We start from the raw sequence: 16,106 nt of genomic DNA on the forward strand, positions 1-16,106 counted from the left end.
TTGGCAGCTTCTTCAAGTGGGGCATTTTGGAGAGTTTTCACGCGTCCACTCTGCGCGAATCGTTGCGGCACGAGATGCGTACGCTTGTCGAGCTGGTAGGGCCCAAGCGACCCGAGACACACGTTGTCGTTTTCCTTTTGCGCGGTGTCTAATGACTGCGACGAGAAATATAAACGAAGTCGAGCTAGTGGGCAACACTGGACTACAATGCCTGTGATGCCGCCAGGGCGATACATATCACTCCCTTTGCGCCGCTTGCAGCAGGGAACGGCGGCGCGTTTGGGTTATCGCCTAGTAAAAGCGTGCAGTACGGCTCCAACACCATTACGGCCATACGCTGTGGCACAGATAAGTGAAGATGCTTATCGCAATAGGGTTGGCGGCGGTAGCTATGAATGCGTTGTACGACGACTCAGGAGGAGATTTTCTGGTACCGGAATGAGAAACTTTGTGCACACCAGCGTTTTCACGATGGGTGGGCGAGTATTGCGGGGAAGCAGCTGCGGCTACTGTTAGCGATCGCGCGCGCCTTTTCTTGTTTACCCAGGTTCTAGCGGCCGGAACACGTATCATACAATCGCAGTTTAGCGATATACTGAACGTTGCTACCAAAAGATCGTGTTTGCTGGGAACGTATGAACCGGTAAAAGATAAGCGTAACTGTATTGGGTCATTTTTTTTGCATGTGTTCTCGATCGCGAACGTTGGCGCCGGGAAATCGTACGTAACGGGATCGTATCAACGATGTTCTACTGTATCTGTGTGTGCATGTGGCGCGTGTAATTTGTAAATAAATATCCGCATTCCATATTTTTAAAAGCAATAATGCTTGACGAAATGTGCTTAAGCATTGCACGCGCTCATGTGCATGTGTGTGTATGTGCGTGTGGGTCAATGCAAGTTCAGATACAGCTGTTTTCATCACTAAAAGAAACAACCTCATATAACCGACTTTTATTTTATTAATAAATAAAATGCATCCGAATGTGCTATGAAACATATGGCACACGTTTCCAGTGAATGACACTTTTTTTTTTCATATTGTAACAAGTGTAGGTGATGATATCTGAAAAAAAAAAAAACAACGAAGTAGGGGACAGCACCACTTCACATTTCTGTTTTAGTGTATGCCACTCTGCTAGTAAAGGGAGTGAAAATGCAACATAGTGTGCTTTGAAATGTAAAACAAATGAAAAAAAAATGCAATGGTGTGAATGCGGTCTTTCCATTTGTCACACAATAAAAGCAGCACAGATTGAGAGCTGCCTTTCAAGACTCACACACATTCAGAAACAGGTTTAAAAACTCGAAACACCAGAGTTGTTGACTTTAAAACAGTACTCTGTCTACCGAAAGTAGTGGTGCAATATTTTCTGGCAGAGTATAGCAAGTCTCCCTACACAACACCAACAATGAAGGCAGTGTTCCCATGCTCCCTGAGCTCACAAATACAATGCTTTGTGTTGGAACTGCTCAGATTATAAAAGAAAGTTTTTTGCTTATAGTGTCGCGCACACAGATTTTTGGAAACAGTGCCCTAGGAAAGTTGGGCAAACAACTGGGCCTGTTGTTCAGCTGCTATCTTTGCTGCAAGTAAAATAAAAAGCTGCAAATTGTGGGCCACTGATGCAATACATGTGCATATGAAAACCAAGAGTTGAGCCTTCCTTTTCTCCGTCTCCACTTCCTCACAGTTTCTTTTTGTTTTGTTTTTTATGTGTGTTCCATTTTGAAGAAATCAGAATATTTTGCTGCTCTGGGCTATTTTAACGTCCGAACATACTTTATTTCCATTTGTGTTTGTGATTACACTACATGCTGCCTCTACGCCACACCGTGTTGTCAGCATGGGAGCATAATTGCCTGCTGAAGTTATTGCTACATTTCCTTTAGGCTTGAGAATGAAACTTGGCCCTGCCCAAAATAACATTTTTGCAGGGCCAATTGGTAGGCTAATGTACTATTAAAATGACAATTTTAAGAATGTGTCACTCTTTAGCAGTGTTCTCTGTGGCAGCTATATGTGTCATTGACTTCTTCAGCAATTTTATAATTTAGCCTCAGCAATTTTATAATTTAGCCCCGACTGTAGTTCAGGAGTATTTAGCACAGCCCAAAATTTTGACATGTTACGAGGCACTGTTGACTTGTTAAGAACAAGATTATATTTGAACATCAACAATGCATCATATCTTTTGGCAGTGATCCTTCATAGTGCTTCGTTGACTCCTTTTAGGCACTCTTGTCTTTGAAACATGCCCTCATCTGCTGACATCACAACCTTAAAATGTAGGCAGAGGCAGCATGTCGTTCAGATTTGGAAGGTACAGTCACTCTTGGTATGCAGAAACTGTTCTTGTAGTACTTCAAGGGCAGGATTTGTGTGGCTTAATATGTATTGTTTTTATGTGCGTAAGGTTAATGGTGCTCTTTCCTTTTAGTTAACGCGGTTTTAAGGCTTGTGCTTACATTGACTTGTGCAAGAAAAAAGAAGAAAGCCCAAACCAGTTTGGAAGGCAGAGTAACAAGAGAAGTTGGCACCCTGTATTCCGTAGAACATTTTCATTGCTTCTTTATCAACTACTCGCAGTCAGCACGGCTTTTATGCAACAATCTTGGTGTGGTTTACACGTTGTGCCGTTTGTTAGGCACAGGCCGAGGATTTTGTCGAATTTCTTGCGCATATTTCTGCAGCTAAATTTCTGAGCAGATCCACCTTTTAAAATTTTACGTGCACTGATGCGCGTTTCACTTGTGCAAAGTCTTGTGCAATAAGGCTTTAATGTTTTCTGTTCCCCTTGCACACTTATGTTCAACAGTCTAACACTGTAACTTGTATTTGTATTGTTACTGTCTCAGGAAAAAAAAAACTATGTACAAGAACCAAACAGCATCACTCTATTTACAACCGCTTCAATTACACGCTAGCAGCGTGGAATCTCCATAAAAAACACTCCTATAATTCTGAACCTTTTCTTTCCAAACTCACTCAGCACCTTCGATGAAGCATACAAAGCTGCTGCATAATCATCACAAGCAATCAAAAGCATTTACAAACAGTGACTCGCATCAAAGCTCGAACAGTGGTGTTGCTCGGTGGAAGAAATGAGAATAGCTTAGATACAAATGAAGTCGTCAGCAAAGTTTAGGAACAACGGTAGTAATGAAGGCAAAGGCTGTCTGAAATGACTTGCAATGATTCTTGTGACTGAACCAGTGTGTGTGACCACAAAGCCAGTGGGCAAACTTCGCACTTGAAAACAAGCTGAGCTGCTGCTGCTGCTGCTGCTGCTGCTGCTGCTGTCTGTGTATGTATCAACTGACTAATCGGGAGGACACACTACTACATTACATAGACACAATGAACTAAATGAGATCAAGGTGTAAGAAAGAGCACTGGCCGAGTTGTGTGAAAGGGAGACCTCAAAGCCTGTTTCAATGTAACCTGAGGTCCCACAAGAAAGAAGGGATTGTTCTATTGCTCATACTGTTGCTCACACTTGTGCATGTTGAATATGCTTAGCTGTTTCGACCTTGGGGTTGGTTTACATATCTTGCCACATTAACAAAAACACTTTGAATGGATCAACACAGTCTTTGGTTGTTACGAGAGCTTGCTGCAGTTACAATGAAGGGCACATTTCTTATCAAATGTAGGTCATGATTTAAGCATCTTTAACAGTCAATTTTTTCGTGAAGCACAATGCACAAAAAAAAAAAATAAAGTGAACACTGCATTGCATTGTGATGGTCGAGGCCACACACACATGCTTACATATACCTTGACACGATACTATGCTTTCTCACAAAAAGCATTCTAAAAGCTTGCGACATTGCCGCCATGTGGCTCTAGAAGCTTATATCTTGTACCCACTCTGGCAGTAGCAGAGTCCCTCAGTGGCTTCCAAATCCATGCCTTATTTGGAGCGAAATTAATTTAATACAGCTTACCTTTGTGGGACCCAAGAGACACCTGTTTTTCTTTTATATATTCTGTAGCTGATTACTCTGATTTTTTTTGAAGAATTTGCCCTACATAGATCTTGAGTCATGTACATCATGCACGAGAGCTTTCTTAGAAGAGGCTACACTTTAGTAGGCAGCATTTAAACTAAACTCCATAGGGGTCATGCATGTTGAAATAAGCTGCGAAGAAAGAAACTCTATTAGACTGAATGACTATAGCAGTTCTTAGGACCTTGGTGAGGCTAAATAATTTCTCCTTTTGCAAATACATCGAAGCTTAAATTCAGTGGGAATTTCAGAAGGTAAGTATTTTGGCCTGTCCTCTTGTTATGTTATAGCATCCCGTGACATTTTTTTAGGTATCAGAGTAGAAGTTACTGGCAGGTGCCTAATTGTGTGACCATTCTGGACCTTCCTGTAAAGTTCTGCAAGCTGGCTGCTCTGAAATTTAGTAAGGTGGCTGCTCTACTACTGTCGTAAAAAAATCTTGTCCCCAGACCCACTTTTACATTATCAAACACTAATGGGGAATGCTGTTTGGCTTCTGTAAGCCATGAGCTCTTTGTGAACTCTGAGCCATCACTGGCTGCCTTGAGCACCATTTTTTGCTGAGCAACCTCGCTCTGTAAGATGGTTGCTTGAGAGATAGAACTTGAAAGTTTGGGATGCTATCTTCCATACTCAGTTTTCTAGATAGAACTTCAAATATGAATTAGTGCTTCTGTTTGGAATTGAAACAAATGATTTGACATTTTAATATTTGATTTCTTCAGATGTCTTTTTATAGCCGAATGTGTGGAGTTGCTTGCTTGCAATGGAAAAAGGTCTGTGCTTGGGTCTCCACAGTGCTTTGAATGCCCACTGCAAAGTCAACTAGCCCATACAGTGCCGACCTTCTGCCTCCTGCTTATTTACAACCTGCTTATCTTAGTGGAACTCCGGATGAGGCCTAGCATTGTGTGTATCGAAGAGGGGAAAAAACTTTGCTTTTTACCAAACTTCCTCCTTGTGCTGTTTCTGCTTTTCAAACAGAAAAAATATTCAGCATGCAAAGCCTCTATTTTTCTAATATTTGTAATCAATGCGATTCGAAATGTTCACTGTGCAGTACTTGTAGCCAGTTTTGTTAACATGCTTAAAGGCAGCTTAACAGTACGACACTATTTTTCTCGTCAACTTGATTTTTTCTGAATGCAGTTCTGCTGAAAGACATACAGGTTGCTTGCTGAACAAAGGTGGTGACATGATGAAGCTTCTACCACTATTGTTTTAGTTAAATGATTTTAAGGCTTCTTATTAGTCACTATTCGTGAACTGCTAATGTTCCGTGTCTTTGTCTATAATATGTAGTTGCGTGCCTTCAAGTCAGATATCTCTGTCCAAACTTATTTCATAAGGTATTGGGGGCCTTGTATGTTATTATAGCTCTCTCTGTTGTCTGTGCAATGACTGAAATTGCATGTGTTCTGATTTAGTGCAACTAGAGAGAAGTTTGTGTTATCCATTTTTTTTTTTCTTTTGCGAGTGTATTTGGAGAAAAGTATGTTAACACGTTATCGTCACATGCAGGACCCCTATTTGTCTTGGCTGCCAACATATGGAAAGAGTAATGTCAACACGTTTGAGAGCTGTAAACAGCATTTCTTATACCAGAGATTAAAATGCTAGTCCAGCAGATGGCAAGCTTAAAACATAACTGCGCTTACAGACTCGTACTCATGAAAATGTCTCTTCAGAGCTTCTAAAGCCGTCAGTAACCAGAGAAGATGCCACCGAGAGACTATGGCAGTAGTGTACACGTACAACAACTATAGCAAATAGTTCAAACAGACATAGAGTCTCTCATACGAGAGGACGAGAGACACGTTCAGTCAGTACATTAGGCCCACATAAGTACAAAAGCCTGTCAGGCACGCATCACTCATAAGTTAAAAAAAAGGAAAATCACAACACAGCACGAGCGAGCAACATGCAGTCGGCACAATGCTGTGCTAAAGCTAACGACTGCAAGCATTTTTTTTTTTTTGCCACATCAAGATGATGTGGCCAAACATTACTGAGGTAAAGATCTAACACATTGCTTTCCCCAAATGCAAGTCACATCCCCAGCTCAATGAGTTGCTGAATTCTCCAAAATAAATATAGAGTCCACAATACACGATTGCCTGTTGCTTCAGGCAATGCGATGCATGCAGAATTCATTGCATCTCGGGTGGCAGGGGGAGTATGCACCTAAACTAATAAAAAGAAAGCAACTGCAGTTCACTTGTTCAGCATGTTGCAAAGATACTCTGCACAAACAAAAACACACGACAGTAATAAATGCAGGAATGGCATGATTCGAGAAGAGAGAACAAGGAAACTGCTGAAGCACAATCCATTTTTGTCGAGAGCTGGTGTGGCCATCCTCAAATCTGCCCAGAAACAAACTGCCACCATTGGTTGGGGGGTATGGCAGGGGGTTGGGTATGGGGGAGTCATGGACGTCGTCAGCGAGGCACAGCTTTTGATGACAAGGACAACAAAAAAAAATGCAGTATGCTGTTCAAGTTATTTCTTTGGTACTGGCATGGACAAACGCATGCTGTACTTCGCTGACAACGTTTCGCACATGATGCTCAAGTTCTTCGTCAAAAAGACTTGTCCTGGCACATGAGTCTAAGCTCCTGAACTGCCGAACTGCACGAATGGCACTGGAATGCTCCGCTTGTGGCTGTCATTGAGCTGCCAGCAATAGACTGGTGCGGTTCCCCACCACTGTTGGCATCTTCGTATTCTTCTGCCCCTTCACTGATGAACCATTGGTTGTGGGTCTCCGAGTTGCTTGCTGTCACAGCTGCTGGCAAAACACCTCGATGCAGTTTTTGGGAGGCTTCCTTGTCAGAGATTGCACCGTCAACACACTCTTGGAACTACTGAATGGCCAGCCTGCAAACATGAGGATTTCGGAGTTTGTAAAAAATGTAGGTTAAGATCTCTTCAGTCTTTGTATTCAATATGCTTATCATTGTCATCACTGTTCATTTGTTCATTCGTCACAAGAAATGAACAGAAGTTTTCAGGAAAAGGCACTCACAGCTGGCTTTTGTTGAACTAGCAAGATATGACTGATTTAGGTATTGCTGGAAGTTGAATTCTAACTTATCGTAAAGATGTTTGCATTCAGCATAACTGTAGCAATATGCTCTTGAGCTGTGCAAGTTGCATTAATTTTGATCCGAGAATCTTTCTAATTCAGCGTAATATATGGCCACACATTATCAGAAGTCTGAATTATATGGAAACATTAATTGTGCATAGGTCACACAATAAAAGTGTGATGATGTATGAACCCACACGAAAAGCAAGTTCCATGGCAGCTTGCCAAGCAGTTGTCAGTAGTTGACAGCATTGTTAACATATACAAGGTTTTTAAGACTATGTTTTCAGTGCAAGTTGTAAGCTATTGTCCTGAACACATGGCTTTTTTTTTTTCTCAGTCAACCTTCAGCTTTGGAGGCTAATGATGTGCCTTGGCATTGTTTTGCCCTGGGAAGCCAGAGGTTTGAATTAATTGAAAGCCTTGCCTTAATTAAATAGTTCCAAGCTCCATTGAAAACAGTGGGCCAGCCCATTATATTTAAGTTTGTTTTAATTTACAGGAATTCTGAAATATTTTATAAAAGTTCTGTATGAATTACTGTGACTTCACTGTTATATGCTGAATTGCCATTTTTGTCCCTCCTGAAGTGAATGGTAAGAAATTATTTGGTGGGTGCATTGTGCTTCTGGCAAGCATACCCTATTAAGAAAAATCCCATATTTGCTGTGGCTTCTATATATCAAGTGACCACATGTGATCGTATGGAATGATACCTATATGAGTGCATGGGTATTTGATGTGATTTACACGAGCATGGGCATAGAAATAAAAGGGTAGAAACATCTTTTGGTAATATATTAATAACTATATACCTACCAGTGCTGGCAGCTTGACGACCTTTTGGGTACATTTAGGTGTCGGCTCAGATGTGGCCCATGGCCTTCTTTTCTTGTGAGTTTTCATGTGCCTAAAAAGAAAGGAACCATAGTTGCAAAAACCAGGTCTTGCAGCACCAGCAAAATGAGGCAGAGCCTCTGTGTGTACAAGGCTTGGCAGGACACAAATGCAAGCATATCTCCGTCAACTGACTGCCTATTAAACATTTGGAAGCGCACTTTTGATGTCTGGTTTTATCTGTTGGGTAAGATTGCAACATGCACTTCATAAGGCTGCAACTACCACTCCAGCAGTTTCACTGTCTGCTCAAGTCAATTGATACTGAAATTTAGAGTGCAGTCAACACCATATGCCTCAGTTACAGAATTCATTTCAATTCACATTGCATTGTTTGACCAATATCTATTCCACAGAGGTACATACAGTGAGATCCAAGTCACAGTACACATGGGCAGCTGTGACAGTACAAATGCCAAGTAATAAAATCACTCTTTATAACAGAATATTTTTGTCTTATTTGTAACTGCATGAAGCTTGACATTTTTTATATATCATGATGTGGAATGACTGTAGCTGGCTTAACCTTTATAAGGAATTAATAACTTAAAAGTTGGTTTATCAAACAAATTGCAGGATAAATTTTTCTAGTAGCCAGCCCCTTTAAGTGTTGTGGCCATCTCACCAGATTTAGTATCTATAAGTTGTTCTAGAACTTCTGGGTAGATATCAAATCATGAAAAATACTAAGGTTATGAAAGTCCTGTTTCTTGAGAAATTGTACAATATTCATGCTGTTTTATGTCCTGCTTGCATTCCGACGTCTTCACTAATTTTGGGGGCACGAACAGGAGTTTTTGATGCCGCTCAAAATAGCTAGTTTTTACAAAACTTGCAACTGCAGTTGAAAGTGACAGTGGTGGCAGCACGTGGCAAACTGGGTTCAATGCTAATTTATTTAATGAGCAATAAACTGCCTGTGTGGCATGATCTAAAATGAACACAAAAAATTGGGCCTACCTTTTGGCAGTCCAGGCTATAAGGAAGCAGTTTTCCAGGAATAGCACCACCCCCATAAAAATGGCCACAAATACTATATAAGCATGACTCCCTGCCTGTAAGGCTGTGGAAAAAAAAAAAGTGAATTTAGTGATACAGCTGGAAAAAATGTGCACAATTAAACATGAGTATGTATCCTGCCATCTATCGCATATTCACAAAATTTTACAAATATGACATGTAAATTTCCTTTTCTTGGTAGCATAATCTAGTGCGCAATAGTAACATTCCGAATACACCTCACAATAATTATTTTGACTCCACTGTTTACCTTGAACACAAATGCAACATTCTGTGCCTGCGTAGTAGTGGGAGACAAAAAAATTGGTCCCACTTTTTTACATAAGATACAAAGAGAATGCATGCATTTTTTTTTCTAAGCAAGAGATAAGTCTTCAAGCGGAAGTCCCACCATTTGAAACATTGTGCAACATTCAGGCATGATACATATGGATGAGTGCAATGTCGGCAAGTACTCGTTATCAGATGAGGGCAGAAGTTTGGGCTTGTTAGCATGGCATAGCTACAGTTGTGTAGAAAGGACTAAAGACACGCATCATTCTGTTCTCCCTTCTGTCACCTCTGCACATTCTTACCTGATTATCAACATTCACTAACACATGCCGAGTTTTATATGCTATACATGTACTACTTGTTTCTACTAGTATCAATAAATTTCTTGTGTTTGAACATGTTATTGGTCTTAAACTTGCTTTGCATGTTGAACCTCGAAGCACTCTAGCTCTTATTTTTTTGCTTTCACTCTCTATCTCTGTTTTTGTGAGTGTGTGTGTTTGAACTCATGTTAGCTCCAAAGACACCACTCACAGTCACTTTTTCAACATATTAGGTTGATCTCCTTACCTTTACACTTAATGCAAATGCAATGGTTATTCTTGCCATCCTTAGAGTGTCTAACTCAGTCTTATAACTTCCTGGAATTACTTTTAGCCAAATCATCAGAAAGGCAACACAGGAAGGAGTGTTTTATGTTTTTAAATTTTGCAGTACACGGCTTAAATGGGTTTAGCTTATTTTCTAGGATAGCCATCGACTGCATGAGTGCAGTTTTGAGACCATCGGCAGTCACTGTAACAACATTTAGTTCTACTTCGTTACATAGAATATTCAGGCCTGCTGGTTTCCTACTTGTACAGGACTTTTCTTGCTTCACATCGCCACGAATTTAGTTAGCGCTCGCCTGTCGTCTTCTCTGTCTGTGTCCCTGTTATTTGCGCTAGTCTTTTGATTAATTAATGGAGGCCTTGCAAGTTTAAGCCATCTTCACACAATGCTGAAGTAAGATTTCTTGCGATATGCACAAGCAAGCATGCATAATGTGCATGACAAGTATGACTTACACGATGTTCATGGTTCAATCATTGCTTCCACATCTGTTCCTTTCCAAAGCAAGCAGGGACAAGGCACAAACAAAGGAGCACAATTAGCATAAGCAATCACACATGGCATGTCACATACACTCACTTTGCTGACAGACTTGATACTGGGCAGCTTGCTCCAACATTCCTTACTTTTATTATCCAATATTAATTAGGTGAGACAAATGCCTTGTGTAACAGAAAAAAAGTTCCTCTTCTCATGGCACACAAAAAAGAGAAAAGCTGCAGAAAGGTTATGACATTAGTGCAAATGGGATGGCATCGCAGAGAATATAAACACACAGGACACGCGCAAACGGTTGTTCAATACACATAGTTGGGCGAGTTGGTTTGACATGACGATGGTGTAAATGGGCGTTAAAGGCGAGGATGATAGGTGAATGCGCCCATGTGTGTCTCGTCTTCACCTATCATCCTCACATTTTAAGTGTATTTACACCATTAGCAGTTGTTAGTTTAGCGCTTGTCCTGTGTGTTTCTACTCTCTGCATCACTTGTCTCATTTGCACTGCCATTATAAGTAATGTCAACCAAGTCACCCAGTTTCACATCCTACTGCAAGAAGCTGTTGCAGTATAGACAAGTGGTGAAATGGCAAGGATGTGTAGCCATTTGCAGTCACAGCAGCATGCACTGTTTCTCATTAAAAAAACACTTCCTTGTCATGCACTTCATTGACTATTAATTTCGAAGGCATGGAAAGTGACTTATGGGAGACGAAAACTTTGTGACCCAATATGTCAAATTATTGATGAAAGTCGACTGTATTCATTTCTTCAGCACATTGCTTGCTAAAGAGCTTTTTACCAGATGGTTTGAGTTGTACAGTAGACTTCCGTTAATTTGACTCCGGTTAACTTGATTTTGGGGTTAATTTGATTCTGACCGAAGGTCCCGGCCAGCACTCACGCATTTCTATGGTAAAAAAAACTTTCGTTATTTCGATCCTAAAAGTGGCCTTAGCCGGATAATTTGAACTTGACCCGTCAGCATGTACGCGCCTGACCTCTATGGTGACCCAATAGCGACCTCTTTACTAGCTGTGTTTGTTCCGGCAGAGCTTATGGGACAGTAAATGCGTTGAACACGCGTTATCTGCCGTCGAAAGAAGCTTATTTTCGGCCTGCCTTGGGAAGATTTTCCAAGTAATAACGGTAGCTTACAATGTCTGATTACGGCATTTACCCGATTCTAACGCGCGCCTTTTTCTTTTTTTTTTTTTTTGCTTTTTTTCTTTCAAAAAAATTAAACCGGAAATTGCGCTCTTATGCTTTGCCGCATAACATGGCTGTATTGCGGCGAAGACAAGAAACCGGCTGCTACTGTGCAATAAAGATTAGACCAGTGCCCATTTTTCTACCTACAAATTGGGTGCGCTTTAGATGACTGCTTTGTTTAGGAGCTTTAATGTTATCTCTATGCTAGTTTTCCACTTTGGACACATAGAAAGCGCGGGCATGTTAGAATCGGGAAAACACTGCCAAACAAATCAGCAGTGCGTTTTGACGTTTTTTCTACATCTTGCTTAATTCGACCCGCCGGATAATTCGATCAATTTCGTCGGTCCTATCAGGGTTGACTTAATGGACGGAAGTTGACTATATATAGAACACTGAGCAACATGGTGCAAGGAAGACTGCACAAGAATAAAGTGAAGATTGGCATAAATATGAAAGTCTTCATGGCATGGCTGCAGTGTTACATCCGCACTGTTTCACTCTAATGCCAGTGTACACAATTGTCGTAATTGGGGCTGATCAGTTGGCCAATTTCACAGTAATACCACATTCACTCAACAGTATACTGTGTCTTGAGACAGGACAGTTTTGGACACTGGCATGTGCAATACCTCTTGGCAGCCTAGGAACACAGTATTGAACATGGTATGCTAGATTTCAGCTTGCATAGTGACCGTGTGGCCGATTGCTCACAAGAATGCATGTGATCAGCAGGCAACCCATGTCATATCAAAATTATAAGTACAGGACATGACATAAAAGGCACTGCTTGAACATAGTATATGAAACAATTCTTTATTGTTGACCTGACTGTTAATTACACACTGTGTCTATGGTTTGCACTGTTGTCATAATAAGATCGTCAGCCTCACAGGTGTGTGCTGCCCTAATTCAGCAGTGAGCATTATTGAGAAATGCCACTGATTAGCATGTTGAATTGCCAGCTATGACTGTTTATATGCTATGTTGTGTATTACTTTAGCGCTAAATTATTCAGCATACTTATTAGCTGCGCAGTCTCGGGAAGGGCAAAAAAGAAGAAAACCACACGGAACATTTGTAGTTTGGTAATTATATTCCCCTACAGATTACGCTTACGCCTTTATATATGTACCCAATTTATGCCGCATGCACAATAACGTAACTCAGTATAAACAAGAGAATGGGAGAATGAGTGGACACAAAGCAAGACACGCAACAAAAGCGCAGACAAAACAAAAAAAGGGACCTACATTTCGAAGCGTTTTGATTTTTCGTTGGCTCTTCTTTCTCCAGTGAATCTTTTGTTGCTTGTTTTAAATAGCCTATGTACATACACCGTCTCATATATATATTTATATATATATATATATGTATAAATAGTTTCCTAGAGCAGGCGACGCCTATCGGATCCAGTAGGACTGCATCATTTGGATCGTTGTATCGAATTCAGGAGGCGCTGCTGGGGAAAAGGGAAGCACAGTGAGGCACGTAGAAATGAAGTGGTTCACAATTGGCAACAAAAACAAGCGCTACATGCTACACAAAGCAAATACAAGACGAGAGCAATGTCTACATATGTCTACACACAAATTGTGCAGGGAAGCTTGGGAAAGCATTTCTAGGGACAAGGTATGTAGCCTTCTGAAATACACTGAGTCTACAAGTAGCTGGCAGAAGGATGAAAATAACAAAAAAGGGTGCATTGTCAGTAGTAGACACGGCCACAGGGCACATGACATAGTACCTCAAACAACCCAAAGATTTGAGTGAAATCACTTTTCATAATTGGATTACCACCTTGCATATATTATATATTTCTGCTATATATATAGTATAGAATCTCATTATGAAGACATCACCTCTGACATGAAAACACCTTCGTCATTTTTTTAATATTCATTACCATTATATCAAGGTTTGGCTGTATTTATTCCCTGCAGTTCTCATCATATATTGTGTTCTCAACATTTGAGTGGCCTCTCAGCTCGGAACAATATTACTGTTTCATCTGGCATCATTAGAATAATTAGATGAGAGAAAACAACCTACATATGTTGCTAGTTACTAAAATTCTGCAGGACACTGATGTGACAGCACCTCTTTAAGGCACAGTATTTACAGCAAATGTTTCTCAATACATTGCATAGGACAGACAACAGGACACCCAATGCAAGCACATGTGTTCTTTCTTTTTTTTTTTCATTTCATTGCCTTTTTGAAAAGCACAGTTTGGTAATATGTGATCAGAGACCTTACAACAGTTTAATAATCTTGCTGCTTTATTAGCCTAGAAATATGGCACTGTTAATACGTCGGGTGTCGAAATGTAGAGGAGCACGTGAACAACTCAAATTTTGAGCATGAATGTGCGTGAGGAAGAAATACAAAGATTGCTATAGCATGCGTACATACTAAATGACAGAGAAGAGCACTGCTAACGATGCAGCATAGCTAACAGATCGGAAAAGAGCAAAGCACCAAACTAGAACTCGTGGGTTGGCTGCACGAATGCTAAATACTGTTGCTTTCTCTCTAATGTGTGTCATACTCACCTTCGGTATCTTAGTGGTTAATAGGCACATTGAGTGTTGTTCAAATGGAAAAGAAAAGCAGGGAGAGAGGTTATAATTCTGTTTACCTTTATAGATGCCATAAAAATGCTCGCTGAATGAGCGATTGTGCCCATAAGCAATAAAGAGCCTTTAAAAATGTATGCAGAAGAAAATTAACAGCCTAAAAGATAAAGGAATGCTTGGTGTTCTTTTTCAGCAGGAAATGAACTTCATGTGCTTTTGTTGGCGCAGTCAGATCCGTTATACTGTGCTCGCTCTCCTCTGGGGCACATCACAAAGGTTGATGCGGCAAACTGAACAAACGTAAAGAAAGGTGGGAACTCACTTTTCAGTGATGCAGTGTCCTTGTTTTCACAGCGCTGCCCAATAAATCCTTCTGCACATCTGAAAGTAAAAATCAAGCAGGGCTTTAATAAAGGCTACACCATGCTGTTAAGTAAGCTACATCAGTGATACAAAAGTTACTTGTCTGCATGCTACATATTTGATTTTTCTCTCTCAGATACAAAGTTGAGTGGTTTGAGGTATGCATGGTGTTCTGATATATGATCTGTGCCAGTGTATATCCATCAATGAGGCAACATGAGTGGATTTTCGCCACAGCAGCTGGGAACAAGTTTTCAAGTTATATAGAGCGAATGCAGCATTGTGTCGACCTTGCCAATGATATGTTAATTGGGAAAGACTCGGCCCATATGTGCATCCTGATTACATCTGATTCCCGCGGATCTCTACGAGAAATTCCGACACCACTTCACACTGGTTGGAGTTTTTCTCTGTTGGAAAGCAACCTGTGAGAGTAATTTTCACATACCCATAATTTGTACAGCAGTTAGAATACCGAAAGCTGGCAAATGAAAGCTTAAGGGTCTGTACTATGTTTGTGCAGATGTTGGTTAGCTTAAACCACTCAGATTCTATCCGAAAATTGCCACAGATGGTAACAAAGAGGAGGCTTTGATCAAAAGAGGCCAATGGGATCGGACGAATAATGTACCGAAAGCACCTAAAAGGACCTAAAACACATTCACAAAGCTTGCTTTGCACCGTCCTCAAACCTAGTTATAGAGTTACTGCTTTTTAAACCAGAGCAATGGTACGCGATTGCAGCAATGTACCCAAAATTGTTTCACAGCTATTTAAGACTCCGTACCACACAACATCTGTGCATCTTCAATATGCTATTTTGTTTTATTATGCTGTGCACCCTGTGTAATTGCTCTTTTTCTCAAGATTACTCAATTCCAAAAAAGAAAACTACTGAACCAAACCTTCCCATTTAAAACTTGTGTAGTTGATCGTAAGGCTTCGTGCATTCATACAAGAGGAATGGTAACTTTCTATTGAGCACAATCACCTTGCTTACTATAATTCGCCTTTACTATTTTCGCTCATTGAAGATCGGTGTTTTACAGTACCCTGCTAACAACGCTCCATGTTTAACGTATAACAAGTATCAATGTGTTTCAAGTTTTTATGTTTACTACTATCACCATTCGCAAACTGTGGCACTCAACACACGTGTTTTGTTATTGCATCATATTGTTTTGCTGCAGTGCATAAGGTTGAAAATAAGAATAAACAAATGACCTGAATTGCCACTATAGTTGTGTGTTTCACGATTCCCATGCAGGTAAATGCAATCAGCAGCATACAATTCAATGGAGAACATGACAAGGACAAGGCAGTGTGGAGTACACAGACTGAGCAGCCCCACTTCACTGCATGTTGTCCTCTTTTTTGATCATAGCTGTCATCCTTGACAATATGTAATCTGAAGGGCTTTACGTGAACCATCGTTAATCATGTGCACATTCCCGCTAACACTCGTGAGAAATTTACAGTACTTGACAGGCATATTGCATTGCACAATTTGTGAGCAAATGAGAAGACGTGCTTTAGTGTGAGATAA

General features: G+C 40.5%; 1 protein-coding gene across 2 annotated transcripts in view; it reads right to left on the bottom strand.

The window, feature by feature from the left end:
* Window positions 1-944: 944 nt before the first annotated feature.
* Window positions 945-16,106, bottom strand: part of LOC142576663 (uncharacterized) — a 172,052-nt gene continuing 156,890 nt past the window's right edge. The window contains exons 5-10 of one of the 2 annotated variants that reach the window (XM_075686893.1): window positions 14,520-14,578; window positions 12,872-13,080; window positions 10,363-10,395; window positions 8,963-9,065; window positions 7,925-8,015; window positions 945-6,894 (exon numbers count right to left, since the gene is read on the bottom strand). In XM_075686893.1, coding sequence (XP_075543008.1) covers window positions 13,022-13,080; window positions 14,520-14,578 — 118 coding nt within the window. In that variant the 3' untranslated portion in view covers window positions 945-6,894; window positions 7,925-8,015; window positions 8,963-9,065; window positions 10,363-10,395; window positions 12,872-13,021. Of the gene's footprint in view, window positions 6,895-7,924; window positions 8,016-8,962; window positions 9,066-10,362; window positions 10,402-12,871; window positions 13,081-14,519; window positions 14,579-16,106 lie in introns of both variants that reach the window. The other variant, XM_075686899.1, reaches the window with a different exon arrangement.

Source organism: Dermacentor variabilis, chromosome 1 (genome assembly GCF_050947875.1).
Source record: "Dermacentor variabilis isolate Ectoservices chromosome 1, ASM5094787v1, whole genome shotgun sequence".
Taxonomy (NCBI): domain Eukaryota; kingdom Metazoa; phylum Arthropoda; class Arachnida; order Ixodida; family Ixodidae; genus Dermacentor; species Dermacentor variabilis.